At 45.8% G+C, this 20355-nt stretch overlaps 1 protein-coding gene across 1 annotated transcript; it reads right to left on the bottom strand.

The window, feature by feature from the left end:
* Positions 1–291: 291 nt before the first annotated feature.
* Positions 292–19949, bottom strand: IL1RAP (interleukin 1 receptor accessory protein; the record flags this gene model as incomplete). The annotated part of the gene is made up of 9 exons (XM_010177353.1): positions 292–1016; positions 10940–11083; positions 12033–12182; positions 13431–13579; positions 14528–14657; positions 15809–15880; positions 16845–17010; positions 18688–18880; positions 19640–19949. Coding segments are annotated over 9 exons (2039 nt in total), but the record flags the coding sequence as incomplete, so codon positions are not given.
* Positions 19950–20355: the final 406 nt, after the last annotated feature.

The following is a 20355-nucleotide window of genomic DNA, read 5'->3' as shown; positions in this document are numbered from 1 at the left end:
CAGCTGGGGAAAAATAACGCCAGAGAAACACATTTTTCAGCTCCACTTTGTGATTTAAATGAAGGAGAAGGACCCAGATGGGCAGCCCCCAGCCACTGCTCGGTGTGTGGCAGCAGGTCCCTGGCTCAGACCACCAGCACCCGTGACATTGCTGCAGTCCCCCGTGCTGGCATGGAACTCATGGTGAACAATGCCATGTTAGCCTGCAATATTGTCAGAATACCTCAGCGGAGGCTGCAGTGAGTTTCTTTTGCGAGCCCAGCACCTGCCAAGGTGCTGTCACCCTCTTGGCTAGAGCACGTAGAAGTCGTTGTTGTTTGACAGGTCACTGTAATGGCAGAGGGCGAGAGCAGGAGCTTGGGTTGGCGGGGGCTCGGGTCGACTTCTGCCCTGAACCCCCTGTGCTACAGGCCTGCCCGAGCCCAGCTTGCAGAGGTGAGGGTCCCACTTGGGCTCAGCCACAGCGCGGTGCTTGCGCTTAAGTCTGTTGCCGCCATTGCAATAGGTCCCACAACACCGGCACGTCAAGAAATGCTTGGCATGGTGCTTGGCCTTGGACTTGGGGGCCAGGGCTGTCCCTCCAGGACTGAGAGTCCCTGCCGCGGTGCCCTGTGGGTCGGGCTGCCCTTTCAACCGGCTCCTTCTCCTCTGGACAGGGTCCAGGCTGATGTCCGACTGGGAGGAGCAACTCTCGTTCCAGCCGGCGCCGGCGCTCAGGCTGCGCAGCGGCAGAGCCAGCCGCAACGCCTTCCAGAACTGGGAGCCAGAGCGCTTGGACTTCTCGCCCTTCCAGGTGACGAAGGAGACAGACTCCTTCAGCTGGAGGATGCTGGGGTGTGTGCACTGCAGCGGCCTGTACTCCACCACGATGAGCTTGGTGGCGATGGCGTTCTGGCACATGATCCCCAGCTTGAACTCCAAGAGGCTGATGCTCTTCTCCGTCAAGTAATCAGGACTCAGGACCACGATCATCCTGCGGCTCCTCTGGATGAAGTCAAACACGGCTTCCGTGGTATCTGAGAGTGCAAGGGCAGAGGAATTGGGGTGCACAAGGGGAGGGAGCGGGAAGAGAAAAGCCAAAGGAAGCTGTTTGGTGGCATACCTGCACATATCCCTCCTTCCCACAGTGGGAAACCTGCCACAGACCCAGTGATTTTGGACTTGCCCACGCTTCTGCCAGCAGGGACTGCAGGAGCAATGGCAGCATTTTTGCTTTGCAGGGGATTTTTGAGAAGGCTGAAGTGGTAAATGAGATAACCCGGACTGTACCCTGACTTCTGCCCTGCCCAGCATCACTGCTGCCCAGGGAAGTGCAGGCATTTGATAAAGGGCAGGTCTTGTTCAGGAACCACCTGCCCACAGCTCTGGCAGCCCTTTGCACCAGGGGAATAAAGTAAAGCAATCACATAATTCTGCCACAGCTCGCACTGCCGAGGCCGAGCTGCGCTTCCCTCCCTCTCATGCTCTCATCTAGAAATGGAAGCTTCCAAACTTAGAAAGCAAAAATATCATCCCTAAATCTCCCCATCAGTTCCCCTAGCTGTGATGGGGGGTGAAAATACTGTCCTTCAAAGCATTTATTGGGATTAACGCAGTTTGTAAAGCTCAGCAAGATGCTGAACTGGAATAGTGCCAGGCAAGGGCAACATCTCTTTTATTATGAATGTTGAAAAGCAGCAAACCTGAAGGATGTCCTTGGACTTCTATCTATGGCTTGGGATGAAGTAAGTATACTGAAGGTGTCATGGCTAATGGGTGAGCAGTGGACAGGATGGGACTTAATAGGGCCGTGGCACTTAGCAAATTATCCCAAGCTGATTAACAGAACTGTAAAAACTTAAAAAACCCCAGCCACTTACTGAGTGCTGGTGCCTGAGATGGGGATGGGCTGAGGTCAAGGTGGTGTTCAACAGGAGAGCACTGGAATAAGAGCTCTTGCACACTTGGTGAGAAAAACCTCATAGGAATGTCTTGCAAAGAGCTGTTCTGGGGAGAAGAGCTACCTCCTGCTTCACACTGCTAAAGCCTTGATTCCTCTGTTTGGAGACTCCCCTCCCTCCCCACCAGTGGAACACTGGTCTTTTTTAGATATAAAAATACCACTCCTTCCTGCAATGGCAATGCCTCTTATTCTTCCCGCACTTGGCTGTCTCTTTCCTTATCTCACAGCAGAAGGTGCACTGTGTTGCACCGAGATGAATCTTATTTTAATACTGTACAGAGCAATACTTTTTTTTTTTCCAAGATATATGACTAGCTGCAAAACTCATTGTCACTAGATTATTTGGGGACCAAGAACTTGGGATAGGAAAAATGACTGAACAGTAATATCTAATAGAGAAAGTAAGGCACTTTTTGGTTCCTTAAATTCCTACTGGAATTTAAATCTATTAGGTGTATTTTTTTCTTGCATACAAAGTTTGGGGGGATTTCCCCCCTCCCCCCCCAACACACACAATAAAACAGATTCACTGAAATAAAAAATAGATTATAAAGTCAGTTCTGTCAGAATTGTCACTTAACACTGTGAAACGTTCTTGCCACCCTGTTTCAAAGGCACAAAGAATTGGCAGCAATCTCCCAATTTACTGAGTCCAGACTTCATTCAAACCTTTCTATAACTGATTGAGATCTATTTTGAAATCAGCCAAGCTTCAACATTTTGTGAAAGAAAAAGCTCCTTTGCTAGTTTGAAAGGTCTTTTTTTTTTTTTTTTGAAACTGGAATCACAAAATCGCAGCAAAATGTAGGCAGGAGCAGCCCCTTGGAGGTCACCTATTCTACCTGCCTGCTCAAAAAGCACAGGTTCAATTAATGTGAATTATTCCAACACTGCTGAAGTGAAATGTTTTGATTGAGCTGACAGTGATGGTTTTCTTTTACCAATTTTGAATTTGCAACACTTTTTGAGAATCAGTGGGGTTTTTTGGCAAGGGAAAATGCTCAAATTCCCAAAGATAGATTTGATTTCTGAGAATGTGATGCTTTTAGACTTGGCTGACCAGGATACCTTGGGATGTTCAGTTTACAGTGTAATCCCAGCCCACAAAAAATCCTGAGTGGTCACTTGGGATGGTGAGCGTGCACGTGGGATGGTCCCTCCAACAGCACAGGATGGGACAGGCAGCAATAATGCTACAGGGGCTTGGGTACCAACAGAGCTGGGAATTTGATACTCTTGGATCTCTGCTTTATACTAAAAACTTCCATCTTTACTACATGGTTATGAAGAACACTACATATTTTTGTTGGTTTACTTGTGTGTCCTCTAATACACCCCAGAGATGTGCCACACATTTGTCCCAGTCCAATAAAAGCTGGTGGGGCACGGATACCATAACCCACAGATCCCAAATCCATAGATTGTCACAAGTATTCATTTTGCTAGTGGTCTGGAAGTGCTAGGCTCCCTCTCAACTTACCTGCTAGCATGCAAACAAGGGAAAAAGAAAAAAAATAGTGGCTTGGGTGAGAAAACATTTTACATTAATATTTTTTAGCCAACTAGCTGGGAGGTGATGGGCAAAGTAGTCTAAAAGTGAGTGAGATTTCTGTGGTTAGGGTAAATTTCCAAGATTTCTGTTCAACACTCTGACTTGGTCTCTCAAGCAAAGGGATGGTGTTACTTTCCCACTTTTCCACCTTGTGATTGCTGAGTGAGCAATCTTCAGGTCAGAGACTTTCTGTGTGTGTGTGTGTCCACTGCCAGGTGACATCTGAATGCTGCATGTCACTGTGTTTCTGCTTGCATGGCCCTGGTAGCAGTGCTGGTGCCTCAAGATCTCTGCAGGGAAACCATGAATCAGCCAGGAAAAATGCCCCCATCTAAGGAGGTGTCTCCAAATGATATTGCTGCTTGGGCTACACACAACCATCTTTCTTTAAAGGCCTTTTGCAGATGTAAAGGAGGAAAATGATACTTATGAGAAATGCACATGGACTGAAATGCAAAAGTAAAAATGTTTTATTAAAAAGCAAAATAAAATAATACTGACACTTCACAGACCAAATAACACAAAGGCAAAAACATACAGAAAAGAGAAGGGAAAACGCTGGAACAGCTGTACAACATCAAACAGCATAGGGGGAAGGTATTTTTTTCCAATTTGTGCCACACTGTTTCCCCATGAAATAACAATGAGGAACTTGGTATGAGCTGCATATTGATAAATGGTAGGTTAGAGCACAGAAACTCAATCAACTGTGGTAGAGAGATGCTGTGACAGAATCCCATAATGGAAACCACAAGTGGCACAGGATGAAATGGCAGCTGTACTGAGGTGCTTTGCAGATCTGCATTACAGCTGGGACTGGGGTTTACCCCTGGCCTGACAGCTCCCAGCAAAGCCAGAGGTAAAACTCCCAGGGGAGGGGAGCTTGCTCCAGTGCGACTCCTTGCATGTTGCTCCCTCTGGACCTCTTGGGCCCTCTTCAGACCATCACACTTTTTGCCTTGTGGGTGCTCTGCTGATGTCTCTCAGTAATCCCTTCTGGGGTTGCAATGGCACCAAGGGCTGCTGCAATGTACACCAGAGCAAGTCCTGGTCTATTGTTTATTTAGAAAACTCTTTGAATAAAATCAGAAAAATCAGGTGGATTTAACTTCCTAAATAATCAGACTAACTAAAATACCAGCAGAAGTTCTCTTGGTATCTCAGTCAAAAGCAAGATGTGATGTGGCAAGGTCTGGGATGTTAATTGAATTTATGCATACTTTTGAGTCAATTTTTTAAAGATTTAATTGGAATGTAACACAGTTCTGCTTTGGCCTCAGGGCCTTCCCTCTGTCTGAAGAACAGGCAGCCAGTTGTGTGGAAAACACAAACAAAAAAGATGAAGCTGGGCAAAATGAAGTGGTTGCAATGGCTTCACAAAGCTGAACATCGTTTTGGGTGCTGTCCTGGTTTTGCTGGGATAGAGTTAATTTTCTTCTTAGTAGTTAGAATAGCTGTGTTTTGGTTTCTCTGTAAGACTTGTTATGGGAAGAACATTGATAGAAGTACTAATGTTATTAGTTGCTGCTGGAGCTCAAGGCCACCGTGTTTGGCTGTTTCAAAGCTGCATTAGGACTGGGAGGGAGAAGCACAGTGAATAGCAAAACCCAAAATTGGCATTTGGATGTGCCAATGAAATATTCCAGATCATATCACGTCATGTCAGTATGTTAACCAGGGTTGACCAGAAGACGGGGGTATTCTCTCGGGGATCACTTGGGCTCCCTCTTCCAGGGTTTCGGGACTGTCTCGGCTCTGGGATCGCTGGCTGCCACAGGCTGGGCATTGGTCAGAGGGTGGTGAGCAACTGCACTGTGTATCACTCATTTGTATATTCTGTTATTACCATTGTGATCATTATCATTTCATTTTAATTAGTAAATAGTTTTTATCTCAACCTTGAGTTTCCCTGCCCTTTTCTTTCCTATTCTCTGGGCAAGGGGAGGGGGGGGGAAGAGAGCAGGCTGTGTTTGGCTGCAAGCTGCAAGCCAAAGGGGTGAATCCACCCAAACCACCGCAGGTGCTATCGCATACAAATAAAGCTTTCTGTAGCATGGGAAGCAGCTCTGCCCCTCCAGAGACAGCCACAGTAGAAAAGCTCGTAATAGCAAAGCTTTCTAGCACCTCTGGGCAGATGAGGAAGTCCACTGCCTTCAGTGAAACTGACTGCAATTTTACCTGCTTAAAGCAAAGCTTACTTGGGGCAGAAGGTGAGAAAGAAGATCTATTTGTTCTACTTTTGTACAGTACCTGCCCAACAGCATGGGTGGCTGTGGCTCCCTATTGCCCTGGAACGACATTATTAATCACAAGGCGCTAAGAGCAAGGGGCTTTGCCGATGCCAGGATTCAGCCCCACACCTTTAAGGCTGGGCTGTTTACTGGGACATCCTCAAATCTCCCTGCTCAGCTGGGTGAATAGTGCATAGACTCCAAATTGTAGTGCTTTTTTTTTTAATGCCATTATGAACGGCTACGCTTCACCCGCTGGACACCAACAGAGCAAAAGCATGAGTCAAAGTGACTCAGGAGCAACCATTATCAACAAACACCAAGCATGCACTTAGTGTGCCTAATACTGAATTCCACAATTAAGTGGGCAGGCGCTTGCATTAGGAGCTACAGGAGTTTGGAGGCACCTCCAGAGCTTGTAGTTTTATGTGAAAACAGTGAACCACGGTACTAGGCAGTGCCAGGGTCCTGCTGTGCTTTGGTCTGTCCTACAAGGGAAGTGACACTCCCCTCCTTGGTCTGAAAAGCCTGTCTGCCGGGGGTAGCTCCCCAGGTCCTCTCCTATGCCTGCTGCCTCCCTTTGAAGCAAGGACTGGTACTCTGTGATTTTTTATATTTCAGTTTTGTGCAAAGGCTGCAGAAGCTGAGATACTTCCCCTGTTCTGCAACTCTGGTCTGGAAACAAGATGGGTGGAGACTTGCTTTGTAAAGCCAAAGCTAGTTTAAACCTGAGCCCTGAATTATGAAAGGTGATGATGTTCATGCCCATGCAGAGAACACTGAGTCTCCATAAAATCACAGAAAAGTTTGGTTTGAAAAGGACCTTCAAAGGTCATCTAGTCTGAACCCCCTGCAACAAGCAGGGACATCTTCAACTAGAACAGGCTGCTCAGAGCCCTGTCCAATGTGACCTTGAATGTTTCCAGGGATGGGGCATCTACCACCTCTCTGGGAAACCAGTTCCAGTGTTTCACCATCCTCATTGTAAAAAATTTCTTCCATATATCTAGTCTAAATCTACTCTTTTAGTTTAAAACCATTATCCCTTTTCCTGTTGCAACAAGCCCTACTAAAGTGTCTGTCCCCATCTTTCTTATAAGCTCCCTTTAAGTACTGGAAGGCCACAATCGGGTCTGCCCAGAGACTTCTCTTCTCCAGGCTGAACAACCCCAACTCCCTCAGCCTTTTCTCACAGTCTTACCCAGCTGGACAGATCTAGTAGTTTTTACTAAGTGCAAATAAATTTGTAGGGTCTCCTGGGGAGTTGGACATATATCTAGTGTCATTCCAGAGGCCTTGGCAGCACCTTACACAATGCTTTCCCTCAGCCAGCAGCACAGAGGCAGTAGGTGGGTAAATTGGGGTTCCTTACAGTGCTTGTGAAGTCCCTGAGTTTACAAAGAAGCATCTCTCAGACATGCTCCATGGGATGTACTCTTGAGAGATTTCCCCTGGATTATGAGCATCACAGCCCTGAAGGATCTGGGGTACTTGGAAGACTGTAGAGTCCCAGAGACTGACCACTTATTAGTAGAAATGCTACAATACAAATATCACCTAACAGAACTTTTTTTAAAAAAAAAAACAAAAAACCAACTTTTGTAACAGCCATTTCACATTGCCAAACTACCTGAATGCACCTACTCCTACAGAAATGGGGGGAGCAAAGATGAGGAGCCTCAAGAATCTATGCTCCCCCCACTATATAGCTGGGACATGTATGAAAGGCTCTATACTGGAGCTGCCTTTCAAACTGTTCCCCAGCCTCTGCAGCAGGGACCAATAACCAGGAAGGAGTGAAGCCACTTAGGAGAGGAAAGGAGCTCTGTCCTGGATGCTAACAAAGGTCCCACAGGAACTGCATCTAGGAATACTGGCCTATACTAATGCCATGCTATTACAAGGTGCTGGCTGCATCCCACCTGGATAGCTTGTGTGGTTGGTGACAAGGTCGTGCCTTTGCAGAGAGGAGGTGTAGGCATCTTTGGTCTCTCTACTGCCAGGGCAGTAGAAAAGCTGCAGGGAGGTACGACTGTTCTCTGAAATGCTTAGGACACAGTCCTTCATGGCAAAAACTCCAAGCTCCTTCCCACTCCCTGACCTAACCTGTGGATTTTTAAAGTTTGTTCTGTTTTGTTTTCTGATGGCATCAGACATTTTTCAGGGATACATATGAGCCCATCAAGGCTCAAACTCCTACTAATTTTTTTCACTGGCATTTCCACCTGCAGCTGCTTCCAGAACCTGCCCTTTGGGAACTTGGATTTCTCGCCTTTCCATTTAATGACAGTCAAGGCCGCCTTGGCCTGCTTCAGCTCCTTCACTTTGCTCTCCTTGATGGCTTTGTACTGCACTAGAATGACTTTGATGTTGCCCTTGGAGGCCATATTCTCTAGACCAGCCTTGAGCTCCAGCAGGGCCTGTGTCCCCTGCAAGACGTAGTTGGGGCTCAGGACAACAAGCAGACGTCGGCTTTTCTGGATGAAGCTCAGGGTTTCATCTGTGACAACTGGGAGAAAGAAACATTGAGGTGGTTAGTGATGGCTGAGAACATGCTGCTGAGCTGCTAGTGTGACACCAGGTATCTCTTGAAGGGGACGATAAAATCCCTTGGAGGCACTCTCTAGAGACTATACTGGTGCTTCCCAACCCTGCAAGTGATTCCAGGTAGGGCCACCCACACAATGGCTGGGATTCACTGCCCCATACAATGACATCTTCTACTCTTTGCCCTAGGCTGCCTACAGATGTGCTTCCTCCTCCTTATACTGCATGGAGATGCCTGAAGTAGCTACATCTAAAAGGCACTGTACTACATAGCAGTGACACCACCCAATGCTATGAGGATGCCATGTGGCCAAGAGGGCTGCTCTGGTAGGCTTAGATGTAGCTTTCTTCTAGTCAGAGTGGAAAACAAGGCTCCCTGGAGCAAAGCAGGAAAATTGCCAGCTCAACAACACGACCTCAAGGAAAAGACTCAGTCTGAAGAGGTGTGGAGAAGCCCAAATGCCTATGCTTACATCCTCCTCTGGCAGATGTCCAGAATGACTCTGGGTAACACTGTCACTCCTCTTGCCTCAGTTTCTCCACACCAAACACACACAGTAAGTATCTACACCTTCCCTAAGTATTCTCATGGAAATCCTACCATCCTAACTGCTGTTACTCATCCAGCTGTTCTTGTTGCTGTCATTAATGAAAGCAGATTTGAGTGTTTCTAGGAGTGACAAGTAAACTGCTCTGAGGACTTTTAATGAAGTGTCCCAAAAGTGACACCCTTTGAGCTAGACACATGTGGAACTGTGGATCCTCTTTGATTTTATAACATTTTCAGGTAGACTATCCTCAGGCACCTTCCTGTAATTAATGTGAAAATTCCTTATAAGTGTGAATCCCAGTGCTTGCACTCTGCTGAAGGATCTCCCATGCTTCATTGACAAGGGAAGGCTCTTGACTGGTCAGAAAATACAATGCAGAATAAAATAACACTGACAGGCAAGTTCATTTAGCTGTCAAGCACGTTTGATTAGTTACTGTCATCAAACTCACGGGATAATCCATCTCCCACTGTTTCTTCATCAAGGACAACATAACTCTCTACCCGCGACACAGATGCACACTCTGGAGGCATGACACCAGCTGCCAAAAGCTATTTTCTGGCCAACCGTGCTTCCCCAAGAAGGAAACTAGTCAAATCCTAGCCAAGAAGCAAGGGGAAAGCCCCAGCAGTGTTGCAAACAGCAGTGCAATGACAAGCCACCCCAGCAGTGCCCCAGAGGGCTGGTGCTGGATTCAGGCTGGTAGTGACTGCAGGGATGGAAGCACTCCAGGGGTGAGGGTGAAGGGCGAGGAGCCCTGAAGAGCTGTGCTGGGAAGAAAATGAGACCCTCCAAAGGGAAAGGAGAAGGATGGCAAGAAGCAGCAGAGGCAGCAGGAGGAAGATGTACATCTTGAAGAACAGTTAGTGAGAACAGCTCAGAGCAAACCTGTTCTGAGCCTGGCACTGGCATCAAGCAAATAGAGCCTGGAGGGTGCCCTGCCCTGTCATCTAGGCTCTGGCTAGAAGGAACAGCACCAGGACTGCAGCTTTCTCTCTATCCCGACACACACATATTTATTTGCCCTCAGAGATGCTGTGTCCTAGCAATCGTCTAGGAGATAAAGATAACAGATCCCAGAGTGATTCTGCTTTCTGTCATTCAGCTGGGCTGGAACTCCAGCAGTACTTCCTGTCCTACTCAAAAGGGAACCCAACTGACTTTATCAGCACAGGTTCTGTCATCAGTAGGGTCCTGACTCAAAGCCCACAAACTGAAAGTGGGGTGCCCTGCAGTAGGAAAAGTTCAGGCGTTGAACTTTTAGCAGGAATCACAGAGCATGAAGCCAACACAGCCCCCAAGACACTGGAAACTGAGTGTTGGCCAGATTTGTACTCTTGCTGTGGCACCTATGTGACTGTATGCTTATCTGGAGAGTTTCACAAACTTCTATTCTCTGTGATTCCCTTCATCCCTCCAGCAGACACTGTGTCCAGAACCTTGTACAATGTAGCTTGAAACCGCAAAAAAAAAAATCTGCATCTTAGTGAAGAAGTGAGTCTCACTACCTGCAACAAAGTACTCTTAATCACAACTTAATTGTATGCCATGTTAGACCCAGACTCTCTAATTAAGGAAGGTGAGGTGGGAGGCCTTCTAGGAGGGCACATCATGTTCTCTCTGATGTTGGCATGGTGCTCTCCACACCTCCCTGAAGCAGACACTCCTGATTTTTACAGGCCTCACCATTTACTCACCATTACCCTCTGTGAGCTAGCAGTCTGGTCCAGTATCACACTCCCTCCGCCTCTTTTCTTTCTAGCTTTGACTTTATCCCTGTTTTCGAAGGCAGCTAGAGGGTCTGCATGGTCAGTGGTCTGGTTCCCTCATGTTGATAGATCAGTCACTCCTGCACATCACTCCTGGGGAGAGTAACTGAAACGGCCAACAACGACCACCTGCCCACTGCAGCCTTTTTTGGTGGCCTGGAGTATCTGCAACATTGTCATGTGAAGCAAAAATGTTAGAAGATACCAACAAGAGATCGTTAATGGAGATGGGGAAAAGACAAAGGATAAAGTTAATCTGGATAGGTCAGTTCTTATCAGTTATCAGTACCTCAAAGAACAATAAAGAGAGGATGCACATGGAGCACAGCCCCCTGTGAAATACTCACTTCCCCCAGGGAGGCTGTCTCTGTCGAAGATACACAGCTTGTACCCAAACTCATTCTCCAAGACTCCCCGCAGCGTCAGCAGCACAAATTCCTCCTCCTCTGCGTTGCGTGCATAAGACACGTACACATCGTACTCCTTCCCGTCTGAGCATTGGGAGCACAAGAGAAACACAAATGGCAAGAGAGACACTTGTGATACTGCACATGCTGAGCCTTTGACTTGCTTCATGGGAAAAGCAGATATTGAAAGCTTGCTTTGAGCCCAGGCACCACAGGTTAAGACACATCGATTCCCATAGTTACAAGGCAGCAGCTCTGCCTCTTTGACAAACCAGCCTGAACATGCAGGTACCCCGACACTGCTGTGTTGCTGAAGGCACGAGACCACAGCAAGATGACCAACCCATTCTGTCTGGAGTCCTTTTGTCTTTTGACATCTCTGACATTGCTTCCTCTCATTGCTGTCTATCCACATGAGCAATTCCACCAGACAGGCACTTGCACCCTGTTTACACCCTCTGAGAGCTGCTGCACCCCCTTGGCAGGTTCAGAACACCAGCTGTGAGGGCTTGAACACCCTACAGAGGTGTTCATCCTACAGAGGAAGGAATCTCAGCTCAGAGTCACAAGAGGTGAACTCACAGTAACACAGGGACAACAGAGGGCAATATCCAGATTCATCCTTTTGGATGCTCTCCCACATTTTAAAGCAAATCAGTCTGGATTCATGAATCCTTACAGAGAGTCAGCAGAGAAACCAGAGACTTATTGAAAATTAATGACTTATCTTGACCATCTAGATCAGATGAAACAGCTAGCCATCATCAGGGCAGTGCCCTAGGGAGCCTGACACATCCCATGCTTCACCTCTGCAGAGAACAGAGGACTTCTCTCACCTTTCCCCTTACCCAAAGCCTGACTCCTCTTGCTCTAAAATGACCCACACAATTCAACGCAAGTATGGAAATGTAAGGTCAGAATGTCATTATGCTGTGAAGAGGGTTAAAAATAGCTTATATGAAAATTCCTATATGAAAACAAAGGGTCTGGCCTGTAACAGGATAAAATAAATGTAAGCCTTCTAACTCCTTACCTAGAATGGTTTCATCTGTTCCAAAGTGAGCTCGATAGAAGAGGACCATTTCAAGCCAATAAACGTGATAGACGACTATCAGCAACACAATGAGCAGGATGGTTGCCCCCAGCCCACAGGCGAGCTCCACGGTGTACTTCGGTGCTACAACTGGGTTCAAAAAGAAAGGTGGGGGCTGGTTTACAGAACAGGCTGGGCCTTCAGCTAAGCAAGAACAAGCTTGTGTCACCTGCAGCCAAACACCACTGAGAAACAGCCAAGAGCCAAGCCAGCCCTTCAGAGGAAGGTGGCCAAGCCAAAGCTTTTCTGGCAGGACATGTGATGGCTAGCCACCCTGGAGTCCCCATTCTGGGTTACTAGGTCTGGTTGGGCTGGCAGAACAAATTAAAGCACAGGCTGGACTTCTGTCTCTGAGCTAGAATCCTGGGAGCAGCCAAATGGTAGAATGACCTGTTGATGGAAACCACCTGCACTGTCCAAAGCAAGCTCATGACGTATATATAAACTCTTGGGGAAAACCAGCAGCATTTAGTTCTAGGAGAGCCAGCCAAAGCTCATCTGCAGCAAAATAAAGGCAACGGCCATTATTTTCCCTCCCCATCAAACACACACTGTTCTTGTGGCTTGTCCCACACTGACAGCAAGGATATAACTAGCCACAGCCTAATTGTTTTTCTACCAGGAAAGAAGAATCAGAGTTCATTACAGAAGAGCTGAAATGTGTGTAAATAAATAGGACAACCTGTGGACATCAAGCCAGAACATCACAGGTTCCCCCTCCAACTCATACAGTGTCTGTCACACCACTGCTGCTTCTTTGTATTAAGGACAGAAAACAATTCTTCTAACTGTATCCCTGGGCAACTCTGATACTCCGTGCTGACATGCACACTGGCAAACTGCACAATAAAAGAAAAGCAGTGAGTGGAAACATCACCAAAATCCAAGATTTAATGTTTTATTGGAAACTGAATTAAAAAACAGAAAATGCAAGGAATTTAACAACTTTCATTAGGTGATGAGCAATAGAAGTACATGAGAAGGAGAGGGAAATCATCCAGTAATCTGAAATAATTTCAAGCAGCCTGTCCCACCAGGACTGCTTCAATTATAGTACACGGTTGGGTGAGAACAACAGGTCTATCCACCCCTCTCTCTCCCCAGGCACTTGACCATGGTAGGGTATATATGACATGCACCCTTTGCTCCCTGCCTCCAAGAAGTGGAGCGGTATGACAGCAATAACACAGCAGTGCATACAGAACAATGTGTGTTGGGGAAAAAGGCCTGATGGAATTATTTGTTCCCCTACTGTTTTGCAGGGCAAGGCTCAAGGCAGGACGGAGAGCCCTCTCTGAGCCTGCCTCACTTCACACCCATGCTCTGCAAGCATTTTACCTTTCATGTGCACTATGGCCTGGCTGTGGCCCTCGCCTTTGGCATTTCTGGCATAGCAAGTATAATTTCGTTTCAAGTCCTCTGGCGTGGCTTTTGTAACTGTTAGAGTCCTTATGACAGTTTTGTCTTCAAAATCGCTAGTAATTTCACTGTAAGAGAAAAATTAGTGCATTACATACATGAAACTGTAGCAAGTTCTTAGTGACAAATACTCCTTGCCCTGATACAACCCAATACTTTCCTTAAAAAAAAATCAAAATACCTAAACTGATATTTATAAATTGATACACGCTTCAAATTTTAATACAGCTGCCACTGTTCTTTTATCTGATTTTTCCTTAATATTTCTTTTGCCACTCACAATTTTCTCATTGCAGCTGTGTCATACTGCATTTTAGAGATAGAGGAAGTTCTTCTCTACAAAGCAACAAGATCTCCTGAACTCAGGATCCGCAGCTCACATCATATTCCCTGCAATCCTGGATGAGTCACTTTGTCTCTCCCTGCCTGAACCAATCAGCTGCAAAATGGGGATATTACTATTTCCTTTTGCCTTTCCTTTTTCTACATAGGTCTGAAAATCAATTGGGGCAGTGACTGCCTTCCACATGTAACTTAGCACGCAGCAAATGGGACTCAGCCTCATTTGGGTTCTTCACATAACTGAATCTCTATTCCTCCTAATCAATACTATGTATAATACTATGTTCTTGTTTTCAGCCTCTATTTTTTGAAACATTTTTATCACTCATGCTATTTGTGAAGATTCCTCTAAATAAAATTGTGTCTGCCCCTGTTTTAGACATCCTACAATAGCACCAGTTGTTGGCACCACTACGGGGACCTGAATTGGTAAACAAAGCTCCTTCAAATCCTTCTGTAAGATGAGACACTGTTCAGGTCTGGAGGCCTCCTCTCTGGAGCTCCTGGTGCTCATCACGGCATAGGGCAGACACAGGGGTTTGTGATTCACAGGGAAGTCGGGGACTCCACACTCCCTTGCAAGGGAAAATGGGACAACCACATGTCTGTACCCACCCACCTCTGTAGGACCCAGAAGAGGGCTGGATACAAATCAAGGCTCACATTACTGTTACCTTTCTGTGACTTTTATCTTGGGGTCCATGATGTCACCTGTGTTTTTCCCATCTATAGTCCACCACACCTCAGTGCGGGAGTCCTTCAGGAAGGTGAAGAAGACCTCACAGGACAGAACAAGGTCATCTCCTGAGAAGAAATGACCACAGTGAAGTACTATAAAGCAGGAACAGCATCACCTTGACTTTTGTGCCTTCCAGTGATCCTGCCAGCCTGAGCCCTGCCTCCCTCCAGGAGGGAATGAGACCAGCATTTGCCTTCAGACATCTGGTAACAGTTTAACAGCCTGGACATGTTGATTTTTGACAGACAAATAAATAGGAAAAAATATCCTGCCTTCTCAAATGTATTACAAATTACTTGTCTGCACCAATTGACCCACCCAAAGGGAGATGCTCCATGCCAAGCACTTCCTTGGAAAGCCAGGTAGTGTTAATCATCCCCACTGCACAGGCGACAGATGCCATGAAGTGAAGGATCCAGATCCACAGAAGCATTTTGATGTGGGAACATTTGCTCAGTTATTTAACTTCCCCTTGAGATCTGGCTTGGGAGTGTGACTATCTTTGTGATTACTCCATAAGCGATTTTATCTTATAGAGTGACTATGGAAGAAATCTAAACCCCTGAGCCAAAAAACCTGTGCTTTAAAGTGAAGACTCTGCTGCTAATCATCATCACTGGCACCACATTACAGCAATGTAATGGACATGATCCATTCAATACAGGGAATTGCTCCAAAGAGCTATTGGTCTAAATAGATGGGGTGGGGGAAGGGGTGTGGTACCCTATTACACAATGCTGTGAGGCCAGCCAAAGGAGAGCTGTTATTAATTAGGAAGTAATCAGCCAAAAAAAAGGGAGAGAAGATGAGAAAAAAGTGGCCAGAAGGCTGAAGACACCGAGGCACTGAATGAGGGAGGGCTGGAGCAAACCACAGCAAGAGAAAGGGCTGAGACAAGGTCCTACAGGAATTTCTCTAAGCAGCTGAGGGTCCTCGTTTCATATGCTTCTACAGCAGCAGTGCTGCATCTCTGTGCCTGAATATCTAACTTCATTTGTGCTTCTGTTAAACTTTTAAAACTGGGGTCTCCTATTCTGGCATCAAGAACTGGCACCCGACATCATCTGCCAGGCAACTTGTGGCAGCTCATGTGCTCTGTGAGGGAGAGCACTGGGGAGCAGTGGAAGGGGAAAGCTGCTGTGCCTGGCTAGGTCTCTCCACCCCGACAGGCACGCGGCCAGGGCAGTGACAGCAGGCAGCGAGCGTGGAAATTTACCTGCTTCCAGTTCGTAGACAACTTTCTCATTTGGAGAGATGAATTGTGGTGGCAAGGCCTTGTTTGGAGATCCTGCAGGAGAGAACAGAGAGCCCCTCATGGGGACCCAAACTTCATGAGAACCTGGGGTTCCTGAAGCCTCACTCATGATGCCCTCACACCGCGCTGCACATGCCCCCATCTAACCTGTGATACAATCCTGCTGCAGAGTTCCATGCAAAGAGAAATCTAATCCTAGTCCCCAAACCCAGGGCCAGACCCAGATTTTGAGGCCACTCCAAAGTTTAGGCAAGCCTAGATACAAGTTTTTGGGCCTCTCACATCAGAGAAGCTCCATACCCTTCTCATCTCCCACAAGACACAACCTGTACCAGTTTATTTTTATGGGTGTTTCTAAAGAACAAAATACAAACATAATTTCCCGTCACAAGTATTTAATTTAGCTCTTAAAGCAGCAGTTGCCATGGGACTCAGCAGGTACTCTACTGTTCACTAGGTTTTTAAGCTCTGTCTACATTTCCCTGGCAAGTAGGCTGAGCCCTTTGCCTGGGACAGACCTGTCTGAGCACTGGGCTGGGTAACTGGAGCCCTGCCTGACTGATAAACAGTCTCCACCTCAGCACACAAGGCTTTGAGATTGCAAGAAGACCGAGGCAAGTTGGCTATAATGGGACAATCCTACCAATAACGATGAGCAAACAAAAACGAGCAAGAGTGCCAGGGTTATGCATCCACATGCCAGCAGAGGGTACCCCTGGCCATCTCATGGGCTGCACCTCACCAGCTTAAGCCTGGTCACCCTCTGCGGTGTTTGGGGCATTTGACATGGTGGTGGGTAGGACCTCCAGTGCAACATGTCCTGGACAGTCACACAAGGTTGACCTCAGCAAGCAAAAATACACCAGGTCAGCTGGGCAATACAGATTGAACACAACTACAACTGGATCCTGTGAAAAACTCCTCTAGCTATTTTCACCACTTCTACAGTTATCCACCTGCATTTTATACATTTTATACATTTTAAAGTCATTCTTACCCACCACCTTCATTTTGATGGCTCTGGTAAGGTTGTAGGTTCTTCCATGGTCCTCAAATGTCACAACACAAGTGTAATTCCCTTTATATGCACTGCGGACAATGCCGATGACAAGCGTGGGCCCTTGCGGGTATCGCTCATGGAAGCCATTCACCAAGATGCAGTTCTGGAGTCAGGTAAAAAAACACTTTGAGTTTTGGGATTCAAAAGTACAGATATTGGTTTAAATGCTACCACAAAGATCTGTTTTTAAACTATATGATACTTGGGATTGTGATGTAGGCTGGACCTAAATCTTTGAGCATGCTGGAACACAAACTGGTATGTTCACTTTGAAAATGAGGTGATGAAGCAGATGACCCTAATAGCTTTATCCCACCTCAAATACAGACAATTTTATAAAAGAGAAATCTCTGATCCAGAAGTACATTTGCAATCAAGGTGAGCACCTCAGCAAAGTGAAGAGTGAAAGCAAAAAGAGACAGGAAGAAAATGGTGATGTATTCACAAATGGATACTAAGACTAAAGGACATGTCCTCCGTTGATGTCAGTGCGTCTAACTCTTTCGGGACTAATCAAGCTACCCTGCCTGACTTCAGCTGAGGACTAGGCCCTAAAATTAGCAACTGGTAAATGAGAATCTGTAGTACAGAAACATTAATAATTCTTCTCTTTCTGTCAGGAGAGGCAGGAAACCTCTGCCAAGAACCAACCTAGAGATCCCTTTTCAGGAAGCGGTTATGCAGATGACATCTTGATTGTCATAAAACCCAAAGATGTGCCCATTTTCTAAGAGATTATTTCTGAATGGTACCTTTCCAAATCAGATACAGCCTAATAGGGCAGTTTAAGACAGGAGTCATGTACCATTTTTAATGATTTTTATTAGGCATGGGATGACTTGCTGCCTGAAAAATTACTTCCGTGGGGCTTTTTGTTTCATTCTGCTAATTGATTGTTGAGATGTGAATTTCAATGAATGATACAAGTAAAGCATTTCAACTACTGGAGTGAAACTGCTCCTCCTGGATACCAAAGTATGTTTTTCCTGGAGGGTTTTAGAGTTGGGTTTTTTCTTTTGGGGTGTTGCTTTGTTGGTGTTTTGGTTTTGTTGGGGTTTTTTTTAAATCAGTAGCTCTATTTGTTGACAACTTTATTATTACATTCACTCATACAGAAACTCCTATCTAGAAATCCAAAAGCACTTCATAAGCAGTTAGAGAATTCAGTACCACAACCCTCTGGCTGCACATCTCCTGATAATTCTTATTCTCTCTCGACTAAAGGCATCTACCTAGAGAAAAACATTAAGGTCAAAATTTAATAAAATTAGAGCATAACTGTAGGTAAGAGCCTGAGGATGGCTGGAGACAGCCTAATTATCAGAGCAGTATGTAGGGTGGGGTAGGATGTCTCCATCTTCAGAAAAGAGGAAAGAGGTTCGCTGAATTGTGACAAACAGGTCAACCACGATGCTTGCAGAGGCCTGATGTACAACTTCATTTCCTGACCTCAAAGGATTCCTTTACAGAGACAGTGACTAGCTCACACAGCAGGTCAGGTACACTGCCCACAGCTGAACTGAGGTTCCTAAATCCTTCTAGAGTATTCTCCACTTGTGCACACTAGTCCAAAAAGTTTCAGTGTTAGCTCTCAATTCCCTTCCAAGAGCAGTTTTACTGTTTAACTCAATGGAAACAAAGCTCTTAAAATTAGTAAAGCTTCATTAACAGTTTCGTCACTGGGGAGACTCTGAAACATAGCTCCATGATTCCCATGACCACCATTGCTTTTTCAGATACAACACTGCATTCTGCTGCTGCCCAAGTAAGTCCTCCTTACCAAGTACCACTTGACAGTTGGTGTTACACTAGCAGGGTAAAACCCATCAATATCTGGACATATGATCTTCTCATTGGCGTGCTCCAAGTAGAACATCTCCTCAGTGGGTTTTATTGAATGGCTCACACAAGAGTGTTGGTCTTTTGGAACAACCTCCAAGGGAAATGCAACTTTGCTGCAGTAGGTTGTATTTCTAAGGACAGAGGAGGAAAGGGCTGATTAGTTGAAACTTGTCTACTCCTATAGCAGTGGAATGAAGTAAAAATCACATCTGCAATAACAAGCATCATAGCACTGATGAGGTATATACAGCCTTAGTTGACTCATTTGTAAATGGGAAAGGAAACATCATCAGGGATGGCCACACTAGCTCAGAAAAGCCTATAAAGATGACTAACAAGCAGTATCCACTCCCCTGCTGGTAAAGCAGATAATAGGGTCAATGACACTATGAACAAGTGACAGCGTGAGGAAGATCAAAAAGAGCTCTCACGCTCAGTGCATAGCAGATGCTATGTTCATTTTGTACCACACTCAGAGACACTTTTAATTTCCTAGAAGTCTGAATCTCATGAATCTTTGCCAAATTAGTATGCAGTCAAAACATTACCCCTGTATCTGAAGCTATTTTTACTCTAGACATACAGATCACTTCTTAATGGTGAATGCCTGTGGATTTTGCCATGGGCTCAGCAATAATATTTTCAGATACACTTGCAACTAGCAAGGAGAGGCATGCTCATTAATGTTTGCAAGGCTCCAAGCACTATTACGACGTAAATTGGCTCAGCACTGAGCAGTCTTATAATTGTAACATTCTTTTCCCACTAATGTTTATGTAAATGGTCTTGTCCCTACAGAAAGATATGGTGCTAACAGCATAAATTTCCTACTTCCATGAAAGTCCTTCAGTCATGCTTAAGACATCCAGAAGCTGCACCACACAACCTACCTGAGCATGCACGTATAATTCCCAGTGTCATTGAGAAAAGCAGGCCAGAACCAAAGGGTGTCTTTCTCCTTACTGATGTGATTGTCCGGGAGACGAAAATTAATGGGCTCCTCCAGATCCTGGTCCTGCCCGATCCTGTACCAGATCAAGGTTAAGCCAGCAGAATGGGCTGTGCTGTAATTGTACTTCAAGAAGGTCTCAAAAAGTGGGCATTTGATCTTGGCAGGTTCCCCCTCATAAATCTGGATCTGCTTCATCGTGTCCACACCCCAGTCATCACAGCGTTCTGCAGCCAGGAAGAACAAGGTACCTTAGCTTGCAAGTCTGCAGGAGAAAAAGTTCTGCCTACGTTCCCTACAGCCCTTGGTCCTATCCCCATTAAAATTAAGAGGCAAAATATGTAGTGTTTTCAGTGGAAGCAAACCAATCCTTTATAAAGCAGAAAAAGAATACTGTGTTCTTTTCTAGAGAACCTGAAAACCTCTACTTTCATTTGTAGATCTCCTACACTTCTTCCAAGCTATTTATCCCCCACCAGGAGGATAGGATAGGATACTCCTGCATAACACCAGGCTTCCTTATTATTCCAAAAAAATTAAACCCTAAAATCTTGTGCAGGAAGATAAAATTAGGACGAAAACAATGCTAAAGGTGTGTGTGTATCCATGCACACTGAGAGGAAAGATGCAAATATGGAAATAGAAGTATTGAAATAA

This window comes from Antrostomus carolinensis, unplaced genomic scaffold, assembly GCF_000700745.2.
Source record: "Antrostomus carolinensis isolate BGI_N321 unplaced genomic scaffold, ASM70074v2 scaffold16331, whole genome shotgun sequence".
Lineage (NCBI taxonomy): Eukaryota > Metazoa > Chordata > Aves > Caprimulgiformes > Caprimulgidae > Antrostomus > Antrostomus carolinensis.
Note: the sequence above shows the minus strand (reverse complement) of the source record. Positions and strands in the feature narration are given on the sequence as shown.